Source organism: Brachycentrus maculatus, unplaced genomic scaffold, assembly GCF_059751285.1.
Source record: "Brachycentrus maculatus isolate JH-2025_06_01 unplaced genomic scaffold, ASM5975128v1 h1tg000180l, whole genome shotgun sequence".
Taxonomy (NCBI): Eukaryota; Metazoa; Arthropoda; class Insecta; order Trichoptera; family Brachycentridae; genus Brachycentrus; species Brachycentrus maculatus.
Genome location: NW_028280931.1, coordinates 1,512,149 through 1,537,500, shown reverse-complemented (window position 1 = coordinate 1,537,500; position 25,352 = coordinate 1,512,149). Strand labels below are relative to the sequence as shown.

Here is a 25,352-nt window from a genome sequence, read left to right as displayed (position 1 = left end):
TTTAACTAAATAAACGGTCCTTACGACTTATCGAAATTCGAACAGTTTCTAGGGAGTTTTCCTTTTTTAGGTCATAAGGATTTATTCTCTTTGCCTACGCCTAAGAGGAAGCGGCGTGATAGCCAGTTAATAAATAAAAATATATCATTGTTGGGTAATATATCCAAAATTAAACAAGGTTTATTGGATTGAATTCTACATTTATTTAGGTATATGTTAATACGTGGCGCGTTTCGTCTTATTAAGACATTATCAAACACTATTGAACACTCAAACACACCAGTATTCGATAATGTCTTAATAAGACAAAACGCGTCACGTATTAACATATACATAAGTAAATGTAGAATTCAATCCAATAAAACCTTGTTTAATTTTGGATATATTACTTAACAATTCAATTTGGAATTCTACCAACTGTCTGCAGTTACAATAAATAAAAATATATCTAATAAATACTTACTTCAAAGGAATAGAGATTTCATTTGGAATCGCTGGAGACTTTCCTGTTTATAATAATGAACATTTTACTAATCTTTTCTGAACCCACATTTTTTCTGATATATGTATTGATCTTTTTCAACCTTTCATGTGTCATTCAATCCGTGTCCATTCATGGAGGCCCAGTATTCGATAACTCACAACAAAAAAACTAAAAAAAACAAAAAAGTATCCAATATACATTTTGCGACCTCCGCGGTGGTCTCCGGTGGAAAGAACTGGGTGAATTTCCCCTTAAAACTATAATTTTTAATTACATAAGAATTGGGAAAAAAAATCTTAAAATAAATATTTAACTAAATTCTTGAAAACCCTTCAATATTTAACTAAACTAGAACATATTAATATGGTAAATCCTTCGTTTTGATTTAAGTTCTCATTCGTGCTTATTAATTATCGAGATTGTTATATCACGAACAAAACATTTTCCCGCCCAAACACATCGCGAATCGAACGCCCCCCGTACTGGTCGGTAAACAGCAATTTTCTCATATTTGATTTAGGAATTAATTTCGCGAGGGGGCAATCAAATTTCCCTCAAAATAAAGTAAATTTCTTAGACCGTAAGCCCGAAGGCTCAATGTTGGGCGCGGCATTCTATAAAATATAATTGAAATTCTGGTCTCTTTAAGAAACGTGTAAATATTATTGAGTAGGAATAATTAAGCGGCACTTTACATTTTACCTACTTGCCTGTGTTGGTTGTAAATATTAATAATATGTTTTTTTATACCGCATTTTTAGATGATAACTCAAGTAGTTGGTGTTTTGTAAAAAAAATACCAAACTTTTCGTGTATTTATTTATTTATTTTACATCTAAAAGACTTTACAAGTTAAATTACTAAATAAATGAGCAACGGGAATGGAATACGATGTTTTTTTTTATATTCAATATAGTACAGACATATGTACATACTAAATAATAAATAAAATAAAAAATTAAAGATAAATTAAAAATATATACATGTTTTTTTAACAAAAAAGGTCCATGAACATATTCACTACAATATAATTTTGACGAATTGTATAAATATACATAGATTGTAATTACGTAAGCACAAACATCGTTTCGACTAATTGATTTTAATAATTAAATTAAATATATCCTTAGAAAAAAGTGCCGAAACGCCGTTCCACCGCGTTACATGGAAAAAAGCCCTAAATATATGTAAATACACTTATATTATAATTAATTAATTAATTTGCATGTAAATGATGAGATATGTATAAATAAAACACAACTGCTATAAATAAAAGAGTAATTTAATGAAATAATTTTTGGTTTAATTTTTATGATATCAAACAATGCCTTTTAAATTGTCCAAGGTTCTATTCAATATAATTTTTTGACATCTCATCAACGATGAAGAACAATATGGAAGTCTGGGCATTTACGGGGCTGACGACCGTCATAGGCTGGTTTAAGTGATCACTTTACACACGTGTAACAATCACCAATTCTACCCACTATATTGACAAACACATTTTGAAACACATTGTGATTTCTTGAATCACTAGAACTTCACTAGAGACATCTATTGGTAAGATAAAAAGAAGATTTTTATTGAGATAATCCAGGTTTGTGAACAAGTATTTGGACAGTCAAAATGTTGTAATCTATTAGATATATTTATTTGACAGGCATATTTATTTGCAATTTAAAACATACATCAAAAAGGTGAGTTTGCAATATAATTTATAGTGGCTTGTTTTATTATCATCTAACTTTATTTTATACCATTTTTGTTTGTATATCTACTGTTATATATTGTAAATAAGAATTCTCATATATTTCTATTTAATATTTTTTACTCAACCTAAGGCTTGTAACCTCAATGGTAAACGCGTGTGGCCAAAAAATATGTAGTTTTATGTCATGTGTATTCATATAAACATTATAAACTCGACACTTTTATTATATATGTCCCAATTCTTGCTTCTCCTTGAGGATCCGAGAATTCGGAGAACAGGAATGATTTTGCCATCATGTAATTCAATGATGTTAACACCAAGTCGATCATATACAACGCTGAACGCGCAACTTGATAGCGATAGAAGCCAAAAGAAAATTATATATAATATGTAATCTCGCTCACTCCTTTCAACCACGTCATATATCAAAAATCGTAAATTTTCAGTTGTGGATGTTTTCAGAATGCCCAGAAAATGTACTATATTCCAGCAAAAGCAGCATATTTTTAACTTAATATTTACCCGCTACAGAGCAGAAAGTGTTGTTTTTGCATTTTAAGGGAAGGTTTTGTTTAATTTTGTTTTTTAATTTCCTTAATATTTTTCAAATGGAGAAAAAACATTCAGGTTTTACCTGAAAAGATCTGTTGCACGGTAAAAAGTTCAATAAGTGGCTTGATATTTATTTTAAATACATTTTATTATATTTTTAAACATTAAAAACGATCTCCTGAAAAATCAAGTTTTTTTTATATATGACGTTGTTGAATGGAGTGAGCGATATGTTTTATGGATAAACTAATAAAATAAATCGATTTCATTTTATGGTAGAATCTGAACATCCCTCAATCCATATGAATATTATTACTAGACCATTTGGTATAAAATGATTGAAATTTAGCGAGAATAACATTGTAAGAAAATGAAAGTGGATAACACTTTAAATTGGAGCATCTCGTGTCTCAAGTTTGCTGGATTCTGGGTTCCAAAATCGGGCTCAAAATGGAAAATTTATTTGTATCGTCTATTCGGCATTTGTTTCTACATTGGTACATTAGGTAAAAAAAATCGTGTTGGTTTGTAATGGTAGCCATTCAAATTCTTTACTTCTTCTCCGTCTTATTCCTCATAACTGAGGATTGTGACCAGGGGTGGGTTGCCAATTTTTTAACAAGGGGCTCACAAGTGGTGGGGGGAAGTTGAGGTGTGTTATTTTGATTTAACTATGTTTAGTATAGAATAATGAAAAAAAATATAAAAAATACATAATATGCGCATCAAACGACAAAATATGGATGACTTATTTTTTTATGGTAGAAAATTATTTTATTCAACAACTTTTATTTAACATTAGATGTATGTACTTACGTACCTCAGATTTCAAGAAAATTTCTCGAGAAATTTCAAAAGGTAACAAAGTTTTATGTTTCATAATACATTTAAACTAACCACTGAAATTGCATTTATGTACAGATTCAATCAGAAAATATTGATTTCTCTTAATTTAACAAGGGGCTCGCGCGAGCACCCCCGAGCCCCCTGCAGCCCACCGCTGGTTGTGACCCTTGTGAAAGCAATGACTCTTCTCCAGTTATCCCTTGACTGCGCTGCACGTAGCGCTCCAACCACCGAGGTGCTTGCTACTGCCTTAACTTGATCGGTCCATCATGTGAGAATCTTCCTCTCCCCCTCTTACCCTCCAAGCTACCATTTTTTTGCATTGACGTTAAATTTTTATATTGACTTCTCAAATTAATTATTTTTCTTAGGTCTGTTCATTCTCGTACAGTTCGTGGATCTATGTATGGTCTGGGGAGACTTGCAAACTATGACCCTTGACGCATTCCTTTTACTCACTAATCTGGCGCAAACTGCTAAGATAGTAAATATACAGAAAAATCGCGATGAAATATCTCGAGTTATTGCGGAATTGGATAAACTTTTTGCATTCGAAAAAAATCAGGCCACGCAAGAAATCGTTAATCGGTAAGTATCTGTCATAAATCAATTGCTATATTTGGAAAAATTCTCATAATCACATGTTCATATTTTTCGGAAAGAAGGAAGACATTATACTCAAAAAATATCATAATATTGCTAGTTTTGGAAGGATGCACAAGCTCCCTTGAACAGATATGTACATATGAACCCCCAAAATATGAAAACCCCTTGTAATATAAATATTTATCAGAGACCCCAAAATAAAAATAAAAATTTGTACGGTAGCTTGTAAATGTGGTAATTGCCCTATTAAACGAAGAATAAATTACAGCGTAGAGCTGAAACATTTAACAGACTAAAGGTATTTTCCTAGTACCAGTACCTGCTGTGCAGTACTGATCACCAACCTTTATGTAATTAACGATTAAGATAACACTGCCTCAATAAGATGGAGTGCCCCATGCAAACATTGGATATGGATAAAGAAACATAAACTAAGTTTTGAATTTGAACTATATAAATATATAGAAGTTTGAGTAGTGTGGTTTTCAATTATAAGTAGAATTGGTGAATGTTACACGTGTGAAAAGTGATCACTTTAACCAGCCTATGACGGTCGTAAGCGTCGTAAATGCCCAGACATACATATTCTTTTTCGTTTATGAGATGTCAAAAAATATTATAAAAAATTACTCCTATAATTGGAGATAATCCAGATTTGTGAACAAGTATTTGGACACACTCAAAATATTGTAAAAGAAACTTTGTTGAATACCCAACCAATTTCTATATTAATCATTTTGTTTCTAAATTTTCAGCTATGCCAAGAATAACTTTCAATACTTGTGCTTTTACGGCTTTGTTGTATTTACGTGCGTTACATCATGGGCCGTTGCTCCAATTACGAGTGAAGAATCCTACGCTCTCCCATTAAATGGATGGTAATCATTTCAATTTTCTTCTGAATCTATGGTATGTGCCTTTTGCTACTCTCCTTAATGAAATACCTATATATATCTTCCAGGTACCCTTACCTAACAAACAGCCACCCCGCGTACGAAATTACCTTTATACACCAAATGCTCGGAGTATACATGGTAGCAGCCCTCAATGTCAGTAAAGACACTCTGGTATACAACTTGATGGCCCAAATAAGTTGCCAGTTAGAGATACTCAAGTACAACTTGACCCAACTAACTAATAATTTACAAGGTGTCAATAGATCAGAAGATATCGCTGAAAACAAGAAAAAAGTAAAGGTATTTTCTATATGTTTTGAATATTGAAAGCATTAACTTTGTGGATCATATTGATATTTACAACATTTTGAGTGTGTCCAAATACTTGTTCACAAAATCTGGATTATCTCCAATTACAGGAGTTATTTTCATATTAACCAGCCTATGACGGTCGTAAGCCCCGTAAATGCCCAGACTTCCATATTCTTCTTCATCTTTGATGAAATGTCAAAAAATAATATTGATATTCATAAATTAAACAATATGTCGTAAATCAAACCCTGAAGGACAAAAGGTTGTTGCCGAAACTAGTTGGTTGTGAATAAAAATGTGAGTGGATCAATAAACAAAGTCTTTTTATTTCTCAAAATGATGTATTTTCTATATATTTTTTTTTAAAACAATTTACTGGCTTTAATAAAATGCATTTTTGTGTGAATTGATCTGAAAACATTGTGCATCGTACCTCAATCTATGATTTGAAAAAAATTAAACACTTGTATAATTCCACTTAATGAGTTTTATTTCATTAAACACGGCTAGTTTCGAAAACTACAGATGTTTTCATCTAGAGATGAAAAGTAAAACTGTAGTTGAAAACATATGTAGTTTTCGAAACTAGTCGTGTGTAATGAAATAATACTCATCAAGTGGTATTATACAAGTGTTAATTTTTTTTTAAATAATCAACATGTCATTCCACAAAGTTAATGCCAAATCAATAAATAATCAATCTATGATAGTCTCATGGCAGACACGTTTGTGTATTGTCATAGTCTTGTGTTTCAGCCGCAGCCATGGGGTTACCAAACCTTTTGAGATGATTTAGCTCATAGTAATTAAGGTTTGTTACCTTAAACTATAAATTATCTTGTTATCATAAATTTAAAAGAAAATATTTTTTCAGGGTAAATCTTGTGATGATATTGACTTGTATATTGGAAACGAAACCGATGTAAAATTGAGGAATTGTATATTCCACCACCAGCACATATTATCCCTGGTGGATACCATAGAAAGTTGCTTCAGCAACACTATACTCATACAACTGTCTACATCACTTTTTATAATTTGCGTAACAGCATTTCAAATGGCAGAGGTAAATAAAATTCAAAGCTCGTTGTTTTTATCTATTTATTGTTACAATAAAATATTCAAATTGTATTATATGATTTAAACATAAAATAGGAGTAATCTTTTTGTATATTTATTTACAAGATTGTGATTATACTTTCAGCAAGCAAAACGCAACATAGAACAGTTCTGTGGAACAAGTTTTTATATGCTATGTATGATGCTTCAAGTGTTTCAATACTGTTGGTGGGGAAATGAAGTCTATGTACAGGTGAGATATTGTTGGCTAAGTTTCCATACAGTGAATAGTTACCAAAATTAACATGATTCATTACAAACTAATTCCATTTTGAAAATTTTAGAAATTGACCCAAATTTATATCAATGTTTTTTCAAGAAGCAATGATTTTCAAGTGTATTTCTTAAACAGATTTAGTACCGTAGAACGGGTCTACTTGAACTTTGATGTGTTACTTGAGCCCAGTACAAAAAAAAATATTTAGATTGTGGTATCGATCGAAGTATCGTGACAATAAGTGTCACCTGTTCGGGAAACAATGAATCATGTCGATACGTTCATTACTGTAGACCAAATACAGATCTAAATTTATATTTTTTGTACTGGGCTCAAGTAACACATCAAAGTTCAAGTAGCCCAGTTCTACAGTAGTATTTTCAACACCTTAAAGGGACCTTAAAGGCTGGGAAATGGCCTCAGTGGTATATTCTGTGCTGGACAGAACATTCCTAAAAAATGCTGAGAAAAGCCAACCTTCAGGCCCTTAGTGACCGTAGACCCCTAGCAAGCCCTTCTTCCCACGTCCCCGTCGTAGGTCCTGGTAATGCAGTCAGAGCCTTTGGCGAAAACTGTAGCTAACGGGAAGAGGACGAAAGGCGATTGTCTGGCGCCTAATAACGAGACCCCCCCCCAGCTAAGGGAAGGAATACACCCCTACAGAAAAACCAGGATGAGCCATCCTTCAGGGCACCTGCCCAGGCCTCGAGAGCGCAGGGTTAATCACCCGGTCTCTTTAAATAAACATGATTACGATACCAACAACAAGTCAGCCTCGGACACAAACACCTGACTCACGGCCCGGCAAACGTAAAAAGGATAATGTTAAAGATAAGGAATTACTCTCCAACAGTGCAACGCTTCACGTTGGCACATATAATGTGCGAACCATGCGCACTCCTGGAAAAGACCTGCACGCTACTCGCATCATGAAGATGTACAAATTGGACATCCTGGGACTGAGCGAGACGCGATGGAAAGGCTCAGGAAAGAAACTGCTGGAGAAACACACAATCATCTATTCAGGACAAGAGCAGTACCATCGACAGGGAGTGGCACTTATAATGACAGACAAAGCGGCTCGCTGCCTCCAAAAATGGGAACCAATTTCTGAAAGAGTTTTACGCGCAACTTTCAAAACCACAGATAGCTCTGTAACCATACTCCAATGCTATGCCCCCACAGAAGATGCCGACGATCACGTTAAAGATGCTTTTTACGACTCTCTGCACTCCGCAATATCCTCGGTCCCGAAAAGGGACCGCGTCATTGTAATGGGAGACCTTAACGCAAGAGTCGGCACCAACGTAGCACTCGGTCCAACAGTGATGGGTAGCCACGGCCTCGGTTGCATTAACGATAACGGTGAGCGGCTCATCGAACTCGCAACCTTAAATGAGCTCTTAATAGGTGGTACAATTTTTCCTCACAAAAATATCCACAAGTATACTTGGACTTCTCCCGATGGCAATACAAAAACGCAGATTGACCATTTTCTTTACACTGCAGCCCATCGTAGAGAACTCCTAGACGTCCGCACATACAGAGGCGCCGATATCTATAGTGATCATGAGCTACTCACAGGCAAAATAAGGCTGAAATTAAACCGCACTGCCAAGCCAAAGAAGAGGAGTCAGGTCAACATTGATAAGCTGAAGGAGACAATGTCCTGGCTTAACTATGATATCGCCGTCAGGGAGGGACTCGAGCAGCAACATTCCGATGATAATGACCCTATCGAAAGCATATGGCATAACATCAAAACAGCCATAGTTACGTCAGCTCAAAGGGTTCTCGGAATGAAGCCGTCAAATCGACCCAAATGGATGTCGGATGAAACATGGGAATTAATAGAAGAAAGGGCCAACATAAAACTCTTAAAAGATGCGGAAACTGACCAGGGTAAGCTCGAAAGTCTCCGAGCGCAATATAAATGGAAGCACCTGGCTGTCAAAAGATCCGCAAGGCGGGATAAACGCCGTTCCCTGGACACACAAATAGCAGCAGCCGAACAAGCAGCCCGTAGAGGTGATACTTCTAAGCTTTTTAAGATTACGCACCAAATCTGTGGTAAGCGGCCCCCGACCGCAGGCCCAGTTCGTGGCCCGAGCGGCCAAATCGAGTCTGAGCCCGAATGCGTGAAAAGCATATGGAGAGATCACTTCTGCCGCGTGCTGAATCGTCCACCCCCCTTAGACCCCCTTCATGTGCCCTCAGTTTCTGCCCAACTGAACATTCCGCGAGCACACGATATTTCGCAAAGCACTCCAACGCATACTGAAATTATATCAGCTATTAAAAAGCTGAAAAACGGAAAAGCGCCTGGTGTCGATGAAATACATCCGGAATACGTCAAGAGTGGCATGGACGCTCTCCTCGACCCCCTGTATCACCTACTTTCAAAGGTATGGGAAGAGGAAAGGTGCCCGAAGGATTGGGTAAACGGGGAAGTTATAGCCCTCCACAAAAAGGGTGATCCGCTGTTGTGTGATAACTACCGTGGCATTACTCTTTTAAGCGTTCCTGGAAAAATTCTGGCACAAATAATTTTGGCAAGAATCCAAAAACCAATAATGCGAGTCCTCAGAGAGAACCAAGCGGGCTTTCTACCAGGCAGGGCGTGCGCTGACCATATACATAACTTACGATGCCTGTTACAGCAAAGTAACGAATGGAACTGCGCCCTTGCCTGCTGTTTTGTAGACTACGAAAAAGCTTTCGACAGCCCGCATAGGTCTTCTCTTTGGAATATCATAGAAGCATATGGAGTTCCTGTCAAAATTGTGGCCATTATCAGGGCGCTTCACACTAACAGCGAATGCTGCGTTAGAATAGATGATGTGTGCAGTGAACCATTTGAGGTCTCTACTGGGGTGAAACAAGGCTGTGTACTAGCCCCATTTCTCTTCATCATCATGTTTGACTTCATCCTACGAATGTCAATTCCACCGGATCGAGGAATTGCAGTGAGTCCTGCTCAGAAATTATGCGATTTAGAATATGCGGACGATGCAGTTCTAATAGATACATCGATCGGAGCCCTGCAAGATATAATTGACTCCCTCCAAATAAACTCCGCTCGGTTAGGCCTAAGAGTGAACGCCAAAAAGACCAATGTCATGTGCAACTCAGCCTGTCCGGACCGTGATCAACATCTTACTTGTGAGGGACGAGCGCTCGTTCGAGTCGACACCTTCAGATACCTTGGAACACTCATGGTGGAGGATGGTAGTGTCCAGAAGGAACTGAATGTACGGCTCGGAATGGCAGGAGCTATATTCAATAAAATGCGCAATGTCTGGGACTCACTGCTTTACTCGACAAAAACCAAGTGTCGTCTCTTTAACGCCTGCATCCTAACAGTGTTGCTGTACGGATGTGAGTCGTGGCACCTCACCAAAGCTCAAAGCAAGAAACTAGCAAGTTTTGAAAATAGATGCCTGAGGCGAATACTGGGTATAAAGTGGTATGACTTCGTCAGGAATGATGATGTGAGGAGAAGAACTCAACAGCCCCTCATACTGGAAGTCCTGAAGAGAAGAAGGTGGACATGGTTGGGACATGTCCTTAGAATGCCACCTGAGGGCATCAACCCCTCATGTCTCTTCTTCCAACCCCGAGGATTCCGGCGCCCCGGAAGGCCGCTGACGACCATTCACCGACTATACTCAGCGGAACTTCGAGACGCCGGACTGACCTGGGAGGAAGCCAAGGAGATGGCGCGTGACAGAGTGACTTGGAGACGACTCGTGTTGGCCATATGCTCCACCTAGGGAGCGAACATGGAAAAAAGAAGAAAGATTTTCAACACAACTGTGTTGAATAACAAACGAATAAGAAACATCTCAATTATGCTCTTATAATTGATTCAAATATTATTTGGTATTTATCAATAAATATTAATTTTAAACAAATAGTCATAGTAAAAATATTTAATGATGTACGTTCATGAATGTGATGAATTTACTTATTGACCAATCCGATTCATGACCAGATTGGGAATATGTAATCTAGGCACTAAGAAAGACTGGATATACGTTAATTGCTAAAAAGTGATTTTTTGTAAAGTTTAATCACTTATACATATTTCTTGTACATAAAATGTAAAAAGCGAAAAGAAATTGAGATTCATTCGGCCCCTTTTCACACGAGCCAAATTTGGTGTTCAAATGTCAGTCAAGGAATATATATAAAAAACGGTTTTACACCATACACCTTACAACCAGCAGTTAAAAATTGGCAGATGTGTGAAAAAGACCTTACTAACAATATTTTTTATAACCCTTTAAAAGTTTTTTATGCGTGAGTCCAAATAATCTTGTAATTTAATTGCAGAGTAATGACCTTAGTACATCGGCGTACTTGTGTGATTGGTATAGATGTTTGCCAAAGTTCAAAACAGGAGTGTTTCTTGTGATGATACGGTCAATACGACCTTTGCGCTTCACGGCAGGAGGTTTTACCAACCTTTCTGTGGGAACATTTATGGCAGTAAGTACAATATATTATAAAATCCTATATACTGCTACCCTAGCTAGTCTTAGTTTGTGTCACAGACCGTTTAAGCATATTGTGGAAAATTAGTGTAAGGCCCGATTTACATTGAGGCAGTAACTGACTTGAAACACAAGGTAAGGCCAGGTTTACATTGAGTCAGTAACTGACTTGAAACACAAGGTAAGGCCAGGTTTACATTGAGTCAGTAACTGACTTGAAACACAAGGTAAGGCCAGGTTTACATTGAGTCAGTAACTGACTTGAAACACAAGGTAAGGCCAGGTTTACATTGAGTCAGTAACTGACTTGAAACACAAGGTAAGGCCAGGTTTACATTGAGTCAGTAACTGACTTGAAACACAAGGTAAGGCCAGGTTTACATTGAGTCAGTAACTGACTTGAAACACAAGGTAAGGCCAGGTTTACATTGAGTCAGTAACTGACTTGAAACACAAGGTAAGGCCAGGTTTACATTGAGTCAGTAACTGACTTGAAACACAAGGTAAGGCCAGATTTACATTGAGTCAGTAACTGACTTGAAACGCAAGGTAAGGTCAGGTTTACATTGAGTCAGTAACTGACTTGAAACACAAGGTAAGGCCAGGTTTACATTGAGTCAGTAACTGACTTGAAACACAAGGTAAGGCCAGGTTTACATTGAGTCAGTAACTGACTTGAAACACAAGGTAAGGCCAGGTTTACATTGAGTCAGTAACTGACTTGAAACACAAGGTAAGGCCAGGTTTACATTGAGTCAGTAACTGACTTGAAACACAAGGTAAGGCCAGGTTTACATTGAGTCAGTAACTGACTTGAAACACAAGGTAAGGCCAGGTTTACATTGAGTCAGTAACTGACTTGAAACACAAGGTAAGGCCAGGTTTACATTGAGTCAGTAACTGACTTGAAACACAAGGTAAGGCCAGGTTTACATTGAGTCAGTAACTGACTTGAAACACAAGGTAAGGCCAGATTTACATTGAGTCAGTAACTGACTTGAAACGCAAGGTAAGGTCAGGTTTACATTGAGTCAGTAACTGACTTGAAACACAAGGTAAGACAGTGCTGACTCGGTACTGCTTTTGTATAAATTGTCCTAATTTAAAGAAAATGTAAAATAAATATGTTGAAAGAAATCAGTACAATACAAAAAATATTTTTTAAATCACAAGTTTGTATATAAAAAAGGGTTTTCAATGAGATTCATTTATTTTAACTTCTGGGTGTTCTTATGACTTCCAAGTCCCTGCACTTATGACATCTCTCACACATTTCATAACATGGTGCAAGAGACACGCTACTCATGTGAACATCTAATGGCGATTATGTATATCTCCAGATGCTACTTACGCGCATAGGATATATGGTACGAGTGACATTTTTCTAAAACACCACATCACTTGATGAGTGACACAATATTTAAAAAATTGACCCAGTTTCGACTTTATATACAACCCCTTGTATCGAACTTTTCAATTTCAAAATACTATTAAAATCAGAAGTTAAAATCACAGAACGTAGCAAAAAGGAACACATTATTCTTATGTTACTCAGCAACGCCGGATAAAGCGCCCTGTCACTTGTTAAAAAGGAACGGGAATATACATGTTTGTAAATTAACTTGTCCGGGAGTACGACCGTACATGATCGTCCAAACAAACCCTTCCTCAAAGGAGTGTGGGCATACATGAAAAGCTGCTTTAATAACTAAAGCCCGGCACTTGTACTGCCATCTGTGGTTATATTTGAATACTAAAACCATACCTCAGGTTATTTTTCTGTTTTACTCTTGATATCTTACACAAAGTTTGTGTGACCGTAGTGACGCTGTCAAAGACTACCCATGAAATAATTATTAACATGGATAATTTTTATATAAATTATGTTTACCGGTGTAAATATTTTTTCATTCAAGAAAATATGTAACATTGATTGATATAAAATTTAAAATGTTAAAAAAATAATTTAACAATTGAAAAAAGAATCACTTCCCAGATACAGTTTTGCCCGCAGAAACTCACTCCTGGATAGGTTAATACAAACAGATCATTCTCCCCTCCCTTGTAAACAAGTGCCTGAGTGCATGTCAAGTAAACCTGTGTAGATTCGGCACAGTGATTCCGAAAGATCACATCAAAATCTCAATAAAGTTACATCAGCATCTCTAAATCTATATTTTCCCAATAACATTAGTTAGCCTTTCTGTGGACGATATCATTTTTATAACATTCAGTTCAAACGTTATAAAGGTGATGATAGGAAGTTGATTTTATATAGTAATGAAATCATATTATCCTCTTTAATAGAAATATAAACAATCTGTTGCGTGTACAATTATTTAAAAGAAACACTCGACTCAATGTCATATAAACTACAAATTATAATTATCACATGCAGTAGAAAAAGTCTATAGAAATAACTAAAATTTAATAAACTTGTAGAAAGAGTATTAAAATGGCATTTTATTATTTACAAATTAAATCTAATAAATAATATTTAAAAACAGTCAGTATTCAAATTATAAATTTAAACAATTTTATATTATAAGATGTTCATAACTAAATTATTATTTAATTTATTACGAAGTCATTCATACAGTAAAAAATAAATATTAAAATATTATTCTTCGTAAAATATATAATTAACAATTACTTTACTGTGCCAACATCAAATTTATTTTTGTGATGATTATATTTGAGCAGAATTCAAAAAGAAAATCTTTAGATTTTTATTCTGGATACTATTTTATAAATTATAAGTGCTACTTTTGTTGATTTACAGATATTAAAAGCGTCATATTCTTTCTTCACATTACTTCAAAACATATACTCTTAGTGTGTTCGTAAAGAATGAATGAATAATATTATGCTGATGTACATATTAGACAAAAATTTAAACAAATAAAACTATTAAACATGATTTCAAATAATAATATGTACACACAAGCAACCATAAGTAGGCATAAACATACCATGCAGTGTAAAATAAAGTTTCTTGAAAATTTTACTTTTGTTTTATTGTAAAATATATTTATACATGTATATAAAGCTTTCATTCATTTATTTATTGAAAACACAATGCAGTAGACTCTCAATTTACCAAAATGGATCATTATTAATTTTCTCAGGCAAAAACCGCAATCGAAGACATTGAGCCAAAAACAATAAATGTCAAATATTTTTTAAATATTTTACTACACACAACAGCAAAGAGGATTTTTTAAAATTGTATGCCACCCAAATCTGATAGTATGGTAATAATGCACTATGTAATATTTTGACAAAAATGTATAAATATGTTGGATTATACATGCCGCATTTTAAAATCAGTGTTTTCCCTTTCACATATCGCTCACTCTTTTCAAGAACGTCACAAATCAAAAAACTTGATTTTTCAAGAGAACGTTTTTAAAGTTTAAAAATATAACACAATGTATTAAAAATACATATCAAGCCACTTATTGAACTTTTTACTGTGTAAATGATCTTTTTAGGTAAAACCTGAAGGTTTTTTCTCCATTTGAAAAATATTAAGTATATTTCAAAAAATAATTTAAGGATACCTTTTCTTCAAAAAGCAAAAACAACACTTTCTGCCCTGTAGCGGGTAAATATTAAGTTAAAAATATGCCTTTTTTACTGGGATATAGTACATTTTTTGGGAATTCCGAAAACATGCACAACTGAAAATTAACGATTTTTGATTTATGACGTTCTTGAAAGGAGTGAGCGATATGTAATTTTTCTTTTAAAGTCTTAAATTATAGTCTATTTGGGCACTAACAAACTATGTTAGTTTATATAAACTTGTGTTATGCAATTTGTCAGCGTTCTAGTATAAACAAAAGACAAAGCCTGTTTGGCAAAGCTGTACTTATAAGACAAAGTCTGGTTTGAAACAGCCACTACAACTTACAAAGAGACAGAAACCATTTATAGGGCGTTTTTATCAGTATCGACTAAGAATTGCGGATAATCAGCTTTCCGGTCAATCTAATCCCAGTAAATTAAAAGTCTACTGTATGATAATAAAATTGAGCGTTTTATAAATAAGGCATATTATACTGACTGCTGAATCATAATCGTAAGTATTTGTTTACATGATTGACCATACTATTGAAAGTCGCTATCTACCTATACACAAAATGCTTCATAATATTGTCACCATTCAGGCTAAGGCTATTAACTAACAAACACGTCACTTGGCCTTTCTCCGGTTTATAGCACAAAACATAGAACACAATATTTGTGATTTCCCATATTCAGATTATGCACACTTGAATTTACAATAACTTTATATTTTGAACAATAATAATTTAATTTTTCTAGCTTAGTGCAGAAAAAGGGCAACGTAGCTATTTTTACTGATGAATTCTACTGAGTTATGGCAATTTGTAACATAAAAATATTGACTATTTTAAAAATTAAACACTTGTATAATACCTCTTATTGAGTTTTATTTCAATACACAAGACTAGTTTAAAAAACTACAGATGTTTTCATCAACAGGTGATTACAAATAGTTACGAGCAATAAAAAATGGGTAGTAACTCGAGGGGGGGGAGATTTAAAGCATATTACCAATTAATGTAAGAATTTAAATTTTATGTATTTTAATATGTGAATATTTTTTACTGGTTAGTTTTTGTAATCACCTGTTGATGAAAACATCTGTTGTTTTCGAAACTGGTCGTGTGTAATGAAATAAAACTCAATACATGAAAATATTAGCCACATGTTCATGAATGGTAAAACATATCATATAATATGATAGATTTTACCACAAAATGACTGCTGAATAAATCAATGAAAAATTAATATTACTTATTCTGTATACATCTGGTAAGAAGGAAAGAATGCCAACTCAACTCAAATTTTTGTGAGCAACCTATAAAAAAAAAATAGATATTCTAAGTGTTTACATTTTGAAATATATATTTTCTAAAATTACAAATAAAAAATATATTAATCTATTCTTATGAACATTTACTGAATCAAAATACTTGAAAATGTTTTTCAACATTTAATGTTTAAAATTTAATATCAGATGACTCTCATTCTAACAGGGTGATACATTACATCAAGATTTTTTATTGATATCTCAACATAGATGAACTATAATATAGACATCAGGCCATTTACAGGGCTTACGACCTGTCATATGCTGGTTTAAAGCATCTCCAAATAAGTAAAATAATTCTGGAATAATCTTATATACATTTTATAAAGTTCTCAGCTAATAAAAAAAAACTTGAGAAGTGCAACCATAGATGGTGCCGGAGTAGCAAGTGCAAGTTATTTTCAATTGAAACATAAATATAACTTGAGTCATGTGGTTGTCAATCGTGGGCAAAATGGTGAATGTTACACATTTACATGTATAAATTGATCACTTAAATCAGCCTAAAACAGATCGTAAGCCCTGTAACTATTTTTTAAAGAAATAAGCCGCAAAGCCTCTTAGAGGCTTATCTGCAGGAAGGATAGTAAGGATAGGGAAGGCAAATGTGAAAAATACATCACAAACACCCAAGTGAAAATAAACCTTTCTAGAATTTATTTTGCAATAAGAGGGAATCAAACCCGCGATGCCAGTTTCGCAATTAAGCGTCTACCCAACTACCCCACGGCGCCTGTCCAGACTTCCACATTCTTCTTTATCTATCTTAAGATATCAATAAAAAATCTTGACATAAATAATTAAGTGAAGAATTTGTAAACAAAGATTTGAACACACTCAATTTATTATGATAGTTTATTTATTGTTTCGGCATTAACTTTGTGGTAAGACATGTTACAATAATTAAAGAAAACACTTCGTTTTTTACCACTTGAGTTTAATTATAGACTACATGTTTCAGAAGCTAAACTTCCATCATTCAGGTCTGTATAATAACTAAAATATAAAATATAAAATTGTTCTATAAATAAGGATAGGGGGAAAGTAAGGGGAAGGGGTTAGTCAAGGAACGGAGTTTGAAAACAAAGGAAAAATTGAAAGCAATGGCGAAGAATTTTGAAACAATATATTATTTAATAAATTTTTATTAGAATTCAGGTTTTTTTGTATTTCTAAATTTTCAAGATAATTCATAATTTGGCCTTTATATGGAACAAGGTGTAATAATTTTAATTTATGGGAACAAGGTGTAATAATTTTAATTTATCAAGTGGTAAAAAACGAAGTGTTTTCTTTAATTATTATTATGATAGGTTTATGTAAACCGCAACAATCACTGGAGAGTTTAGAACACAACGAAGGTATGATTCATTCATATTTTATGTTAGATTATGTTTTTAAAAATATATTAAGCACCTGCACTTGATTACGTGTATGTATTAATTAGTCTGTAAACACATGGGTGAAGTGAAAACGTTTTCAGTCGCTATACCTGTTGATGAACTAGAGGAATATTTTTTGACCCTTTGCACGACTTCATCTGTAAATAATAAAAATAAATGTTATTAATAGATTTATATTATCCACTGACACTTCGTGATGGAATTGCATTTTTAATATATTATTAGATTAAAACCAATATTTTTAGCTTTTCCACTTTATTTTTATTTGACCAGCGCCCGGGTTTCGTTGTTACCGACATCATCAGACTGGTCCAGTCTAATGATGTCGGTAACGACGAAACCCGGTCGCTGGTCAAATAAAAATAAAGTGGAAAAGCTAGAAATATTGGTTTTAATCTAATAATATATTATTATTTATTTATTAATTCAAATAATATTTTGAAACTTATATTTTTGCATATTTTTTATAAACAAGCAAAAAAAATCACAACGTTTGTTGTCACAAAATATTGTCAGGTATGAAACCTGACAAAAAATTGTCAGTGTATCCGGTACGCATTAAATATTTTTGGAACATATATCTTTTCTTGTGTGCGTAGGTCATACGTGTCAGCGCGGAATGGTGAAGAAAGACCGCGCGTATCACGTAAGTTCATATGTGTAGGGCGGTTAAAAAGAAATATTTGAGTTTTTATTATTTACAAAAATACTTCAATTTCATACTTTTTCTGTGAGCCTAAACGGCTCATCATTAGAACATGTTCACGAGAATGCTTAATTGTAAAAACGATAGATGATTTATCTCAAGTTGAGACACCTATAATAAAGGAGACACCTATAAACCTATGTAATAAATTATGAACTTAGAAATGAAAAAAAAAATAGCAGCAATAGGTGGGGCACTCAGGGTTGTATACCCTTGCTTGCATAAGCTTTTGAGACCCTTGGGGATTCATTACGATGGAATTCCGTCTATAAAATGATAATAAAATGCGAGTATTGTAGACGCACCTGGTGTCTTTTCAGTTTGCTTCTAGTAATAAATGCAGTGGAGCAGAATTCACAGACATGCGGTCTCTCTCCTCTGTGGGTCATGACGTGAAATTTGAGTTGCGATTTATCCACAAAGGTCTTGAGACAATCGCTGCACTGGTGAGCCTTCACCGGGTCATGGTACTTCTTATGCCGAATCAGTTCCTTTTCCGTATACCAGGGCTTACTGCATACGTCGCAAATGAAAGTTCTAGTGCCAAAGTGGGTTCGGTGATGTCTGTTAAGTTCCTGAATAGAATAGAATCCTCTGTCACAACCGGCTTGCTCACATTTATACCTTAAAAGAAGAAGAAAAATGAAGCATTACATTCGCACAAAGCATAGTGAATTGATCAAGTATTTCAAATACTTGAATTAAGTCAGGTCAGAAGTCGTAATAATCGGCGTGTATGTATGAGGCGATGCATGAATGTGGAAGAAATGAAGATTTTTTTCAAAGACAGATTGGTGTGGCATTCTATTCTCTCGCCTACCTCTGTATTTTTTTTTTAATAAAGAGAAATATTTTTATTTTTATTATTTACACAAATATTTCAATTTCATTCTATTTCTGTGAGCCTGAGTGGCTCATTTTTACAAATGGGTATAGAATTGTGGTAAAGTGGGTTCAAACCGAGAAACTCTAACTTAAGAGTCCGCGACACTAACCATTATTACGTAAGCGCAAACATTGTTTCGTCTACTTGATTTTTAAAAATAATTATCCATAAAAAAGGTGCCGGAACACCGTTCCACCGATATGGAAAAAAAAGCCTTGATTATACATATGTATGTATTTATGTCCGTCTCCGTAGTGTAATGGCCAGCACGCTCGGGTACCGTACTGGAGGTCCCGGGTTCGATTCCCAGGGGGGGTCAAATAAATTTAAGTGATCTCTTCACTCTTATATTTATTCAATATTACCTTGGACTGGTACCAGAAGCGGAGGGCTGATCACCTTTCCTTCATGTGTAAACGATCAAGATAACACTGCATTTATATGATGCAGTGCCCTATGCACCATTGGGGTGCGGATAAGGGTTTGAATGAATGTATTTATAAATGTATGTGTGAATGGAATATTTATGTATGTATATTTTTGGCAAATAAATGTGGTCCTAAAAAAAATATGGACTTACCTCTCACTATTGATGTGTCTTTTTATATGAAGTTTGAGCATCTGATGATTTTTGTACGTTTTGTTACAAATTTTACACTGGGCGTTTTCAATAATATGAGTTTCTTCGTGATTCCGCAATGAGCCGCTAAGTCCAAATGTTTTCCCGCAAGTCTTACACTGGTATTTCTTGATTCCTCGGTGTGTGTCCGTGTGCCAGGAGAGGTTCATGGTCGAAGCGAAGGCCTTGTCACATCCCTCAAACTCGCATTTGAAGGGATATATCTTTAAGTGTTTTCTGTGATGGGGAACCATATTAAAGAACTTATAATCTCTCTCGCAAATGTTACACGTAGCAGTTTTTTTTCCGTTAACAATTAAAGGCGTAAGGTTGGAGTGATTGTAGTGAGAATAAAAATGAGTCACCATTGTTTCATTTTCATTTAATTTTTCAAAGCAGAGCGGACATTTATCTCTATTCTTCAAGAACTTTTGAAGCGCCGCTGACAATTTATCATTTTCATCTGGCAATTTTTTAGATTCTCCTTTGCTCTTCCGTGTTACCTTTTTAGACTCTTTCTTCTGTTTTTGCTGTGTTTGATGGGACCGGTCTTTCCTTGATGACTTACGTGTAGATTTTTTCCTAACGTAAATTTCACCGGAAGAGTCGTCCGCATCTGGCAGATCGAAATCGGGACAATCTAGAGATTCCTCTTTTAAAATTTTAATGGAGGAATCAACAACCTTGCAAGGAATATCGTAAGAGACAGTAGATTCGTAGGATACATTTGGTTTTTCTTCTTGAAGAACGCAGCGGCATAATAATTCGTAGTTACGTTGAATATTTTGACGAAACTTTTCACACTCTCGAAGCTGAAATTCGCAAGTTGTGCACACTTGTGGCGGAAACCCATCGCTCTCGTTGACCTAAAAACGAATGTATTGAATTAAAGTCCAAAGTAAACATCATAATTAATAACAGAAAGCATTTCCAAAAATATATACCGGTGTGTTTCCAAATGTAAATATCAAACTAGCCGTAGTGGGTTCCTCTCCTGGCGAAGGCAGAAAGATATTTACTAATTCATTTTCTTTTTGTAAACAAATTCGACAAATTTCTGAAATATTATAAGAAAACGCGCCAAGGACATACGTCATTCTATTCGGAAAAAATATAAAATACACATTAACAAAAAAAATAACAATCAGAATAACGGAACAGTAAAATACGCTTGACAGCTAACTAAATACAATATTTTCCAAACGTTGGTTAACCTGTTTTTTGGGATTAATCGGAATGTTCAAGTTTATATGTGACCAACTTTTCAATCTGATTGATAAACGGAATTGAAGGGAATGATCGAAGTGGGTAGGTACTATATTTTCATATAAATTCTCTTATACTCTAAGCTTATAGCTCTGGATAAATAATTACCATGCATTTTTTTTTAGACCGCCTTGTATTTTTTTATAACATAATTTGTTACTTTGACGCATTTAGTCTTGGTAATAAGGAAAATAGGCCAGCAGAAAAATCCACACCTACTCCCAAATAGCAGAAATTAAAAATGTTTTTAAAGTATCACAAAGCTGCTTGTTTTATAGTCTCCAAACCTGAATCTTTGAGTTTGAGTACGAGTTTTTGATTTACATATTTTTCCATTATTTTAACAGTATACGGGTTACATTCATACCCCATAGTAAATTTATATTTTTTTTAAATAATAAAACGAGAAGCCTTATTTAGAGTTTTGTCTACAGATAGGATAGGAAAGGTAAATGTGAAGAATACATTCCAAATCAAGCATCTTCCCAACTACGCCACAGCGCCGGTCTTATTTATTTTCAGAAATTAAGTTTTTTAATTACACATAAATTACAAATAAATATTTTATCAACATATTTCTATACATATGTACTTATATATATTACATCATATTCATAATAATAATAAAAAATTGAAGGGTGACCTATGTGTATGAATATTTCTCAATTGACCCTGGAATCTGACTTCCCCCTTTTTATGTATGTCTTCTTAGCTTGCCAAATTCAGAAGAAAGGCCTTGAAAATAGTTTTGTTTTTCAATATTCATTGAATCATTAATTGAAAATGTATAAAATGTAATGTTTAATTATAAAAAAATAATAATTTTGACATAGATTCAACCATTTTCGGATGTTCGTTCAAAACTAGGATCGAACGTAATAAATTCCTTCAGTCCTAAAATTACAAGCAAAAATAAAAGTAATAACAGAAAACAAAACAGTATCTGATAAAATAAAACACATTTTCTTTTACTTGCCCTATTTGCACCGAAGTGGTGAATTAGGGAATATATCAGAATCTTAGACGTTTTATCATGATAGTTGATCATATGAAGGTGGGTTAACCAGTCCTGATCCTCGGATTTTAGGATCTCACATTAGAACATATTTTATGGAATACAGATGATGTAAAAATACAGATGACATTACTGCAACATGGGAAACAAAATGGAGGATGAATGGTATGTACTAAAAGAGAGAAAATGGAGATTAGTAGTAATGCCTAGGACACCCAAGGTTGCATACCCGTACTCGCACAAGCTTATTTAAGTTATGCACTTCTAATATGAATGAGTCTCTACATAAAAATTAATATAATATTTGAAAGTAAGTATCAACCTACATGTAATCCAAATTGAACATGAAGTAAATGTTGAGATTATCGTCTAAACAATTTCTATCCATTGCTGATTGAATATCATAACACGGCAGTGCAGGAAAGCATGTGGGACACAAAACTGCCTCTGCAAATATTTCATGAGCTCTAGAATGGCTGCAAATAATCTCTCCACTTCCAAACGTCTGCCTTAAATGTCTGTCTGAATCATTGATGCTATACATTTTCTGAAAACCAAACATAGCACAATCAGACTGCCATAGGCCCCCATTCAAAAAATAATTGATGTGTCCCAAAGGATGGCCTGAGGACAGTACGGAGGTAAATATAATTTCTACTATTAGTGCATCAGAAATATCTAGAGTTTTCTCAGGTTGAAATGTTATAAATGGAGCTGCTGGATCTAGCCCTGAAAAAAATACAAATTTGATTTTTTTTTTTTTTCAATATCTCATAATCGAACTACAAAATTTCAGTTAAATCCAAATTTTCAATGCATAACTTGCCTATTACCCATTAATGGATTTGTTTTTGTTTTGTTATTTCATTCATTATCTAAGGAAGCTACAAACAATCTATGGAATGTTTTTCTACTGAAATCAATCTATAGAAGTTTTCATATTCTCTTCCAGTTCTTTACATATTCTCTTCCAATTCACCCACATAATCAAATTCAGATAAGTTGACCAAAAGCAGTAATAATGGAATATAGCTGCAAATAACCTTATGAAGTTTGACTAATATTTAAAGGAATTCAAATCTAAAGAAGTAGCAAAACGTAAGATGTGACATACCAGTTATTCTTCCCACATTACCAAACGCTGTATTATATCCTGCTACACCTGCAATGTGTGCTCCTAAACTATGACCGATAAGATGGACTTCCTCGAGATCCACAAACATAGTCATAGTGAGCCAGTCCAACAGATGGCTTACATAAATACCAACTACCCATGTCCTATCAATGGCTTCCAAATAAGAATCCTTTGCAAGTATTGACCAATCAACACAAATGATATTGCATTCTAAAGTTGTCAAGTACGCTGAAAACAATATGCATTTAAGTTTTTTTTATAAAAAAAATAGCTGTAGTAATTTTTTCAATGGGAATATTAGAATATTAAGATATCAACTAGATCATTGATTATATGAAGATAGGGTGATCAGTCAACGCTTTGGATTTTTTGGTCTATGAGTGGAATATTATTTATTTATTTATAAATTACGTAAGCAAAGAAACTCGAGATGATGGACCTTTTTGCTAAATGTCAACGGAAGAGAGATATTGAGTACTTTCAGAGAGGAAAAGGTGAATAGCAGCATTATCGAGGACAATTGGGCTTGTAAATGTGTTCTTGTGTAAGCTTGTGAAAACCACCACAAAGGTGGATGACTCCACATATACATGGGCTGTTCAATTAATACGTAGACCGACGTCATATGTAAAACAAAATGTACTTTATTCAGAAATTACATGTATGGGTCCCCTTCAAAGTATTCACCTCCCTGACGCACATACTTATCCTAACGTTGTTTCTTTTGGAAACAGTCCTAGAATGCTTCTTTTGTGATGTCCTTTAACTCTTTTGTCGCATTTGCCTTAATCTCAGGAATCGTCTCAAATTTTCTTCCTTTCAAAGGTTTTTTGAGTTTGGGGAACAAAAAGAAGTCAGAAGCAGCGAGATCAGGTGAGAAGGGTGGGTGGAGAAGAACAGTGATTCTTATCTGCAGGTAGGATAGTAAGCTCAGACCAATTAAAAATAATTCTTTCTTGAATTCATTTTGCAATTGGCGGGAATCGAACCCGCGACGCCAGTTTCGCAGTCGAGCGTCTACCCAACTACGCTACGGTCGTGAGCGTTGTTATTTCATCAGCTTCAAACAAGATAACACTGCATCTATATGGTGTAGTGTATTATAGACCACTGAGTATAGGTATAGGTAAAAGGAATAATATTTCAATGGATCTGTTTATTTTATTATGATTTGTGCACCATGATGAGCAGTATGTCAAAACTACTACAGAAAATTTTTCACCTGCTTTGATTTTCATGAATACATCATTCATGCAACTGCTTTGAAATCCGTGAATTATAATTTTACTACATAACTCGGGTTGAAATGGTGACCTTAAAATGTTTTGGGTGTCTCCGGGTATCAAAACATATGGAATTTCTTCTGAATATCTAAAAATAAGTATGGTAATTAGGTTGCATCAAATGTTTGAAATGTTATCTAAAAAGTTTGTTTATTAAAATTTTTGACAATAACGGAAAATACTTAGATTGTTTTGAACTAAAATCTATCTTCTTTTTCTAACTCTCATCCCCAAGCAATGAGGATGAGGGTTGCAGAGCTCTCAATCACTCTCAATTATATCGGTCAAGTACCAGTCCAGGGTGTTACTAAGTAAATATCAGGATAAAAAAAACTTTTATTTATTAAGACTCCCGGGAATCACACAGGATCTCTAGCGCGATAACTAAAAATGATAAAAACACTACCGAGGCAGACTAAAATCCATATTTTATTTTTTAAATTGTAAAACTTGATGCCTCACTTTGTATATAGTAGTAAATCAATATCACTTCGTCTTTTTATTTTTAAAGATGATTCTTCATTATTAAAATAATTATTTGGATTAGGTAAATTCGTAACTATTCCCAAAAGAGGGTGTAAAAATATTATTAGTGATAAATTTATTGAACACATTTTTTCCTTTTATTATTTAATTAACTTAATAAACATAACTTTACTTTTATAATGTTTATTTAAAATATATTTATTTATGTCAATTTAACGGAGAACTCTACAACTACCACATTAATTTCATTTAGTGAAATTATTAAAATGTTGTGGGTATTTATGCGATCCATATTTTTTTTTAAGTCAATAACTTCATGTATGAAATGATCATGATATATCAATATAAAAAGCAATCCTATCACAATAAGGAATTATTATCTGATAATATAATGCGATAAGTATTAAATTAATT

The 25,352-nt window shown here is 34.2% G+C and overlaps 3 protein-coding genes across 3 annotated transcripts; 1 reads left to right on the top strand and 2 right to left on the bottom strand.

Annotated features, from left to right (window-relative positions):
- Positions 1-3,033: 3,033 nt before the first annotated feature.
- On the top strand, positions 3,034-16,812 carry LOC148307986 (odorant receptor 46a-like). The gene is made up of 6 exons (XM_088262445.1): positions 3,034-3,253; positions 3,965-4,181; positions 5,119-5,395; positions 6,612-6,719; positions 11,079-11,234; positions 14,022-16,812. Exons 1-6 carry the CDS (start codon positions 3,118-3,120, stop codon positions 14,073-14,075), a joined length of 948 nt encoding a protein of 315 aa, XP_088118571.1. The 5' UTR covers positions 3,034-3,117; the 3' UTR covers positions 14,076-16,812.
- A 153-nt stretch (positions 16,813-16,965) lies between these two features.
- LOC148307985 (uncharacterized) lies at positions 16,966-20,946 on the bottom strand. Its single transcript, XM_088262427.1, has 4 exons — positions 20,698-20,946; positions 19,715-20,619; positions 18,554-18,872; positions 16,966-17,679 (listed from the first exon to the last, which is right to left on the bottom strand). The coding sequence occupies exons 1-4, from the start codon at positions 20,848-20,850 to the stop codon at positions 17,626-17,628; spliced, it is 1,431 nt and encodes a 476-aa protein (XP_088118553.1). The 5' UTR covers positions 20,851-20,946; the 3' UTR covers positions 16,966-17,625.
- A 598-nt stretch (positions 20,947-21,544) lies between these two features.
- LOC148307984 (pancreatic triacylglycerol lipase-like) lies at positions 21,545-25,215 on the bottom strand. The gene is made up of 5 exons (XM_088262505.1): positions 24,915-25,215; positions 24,392-24,540; positions 23,149-23,397; positions 22,361-22,763; positions 21,545-21,913 (listed from the first exon to the last, which is right to left on the bottom strand). Exons 1-5 carry the CDS (start codon positions 25,064-25,066, stop codon positions 21,883-21,885), a joined length of 984 nt encoding a protein of 327 aa, XP_088118631.1. The 5' UTR covers positions 25,067-25,215; the 3' UTR covers positions 21,545-21,882.
- Positions 25,216-25,352: the final 137 nt, after the last annotated feature.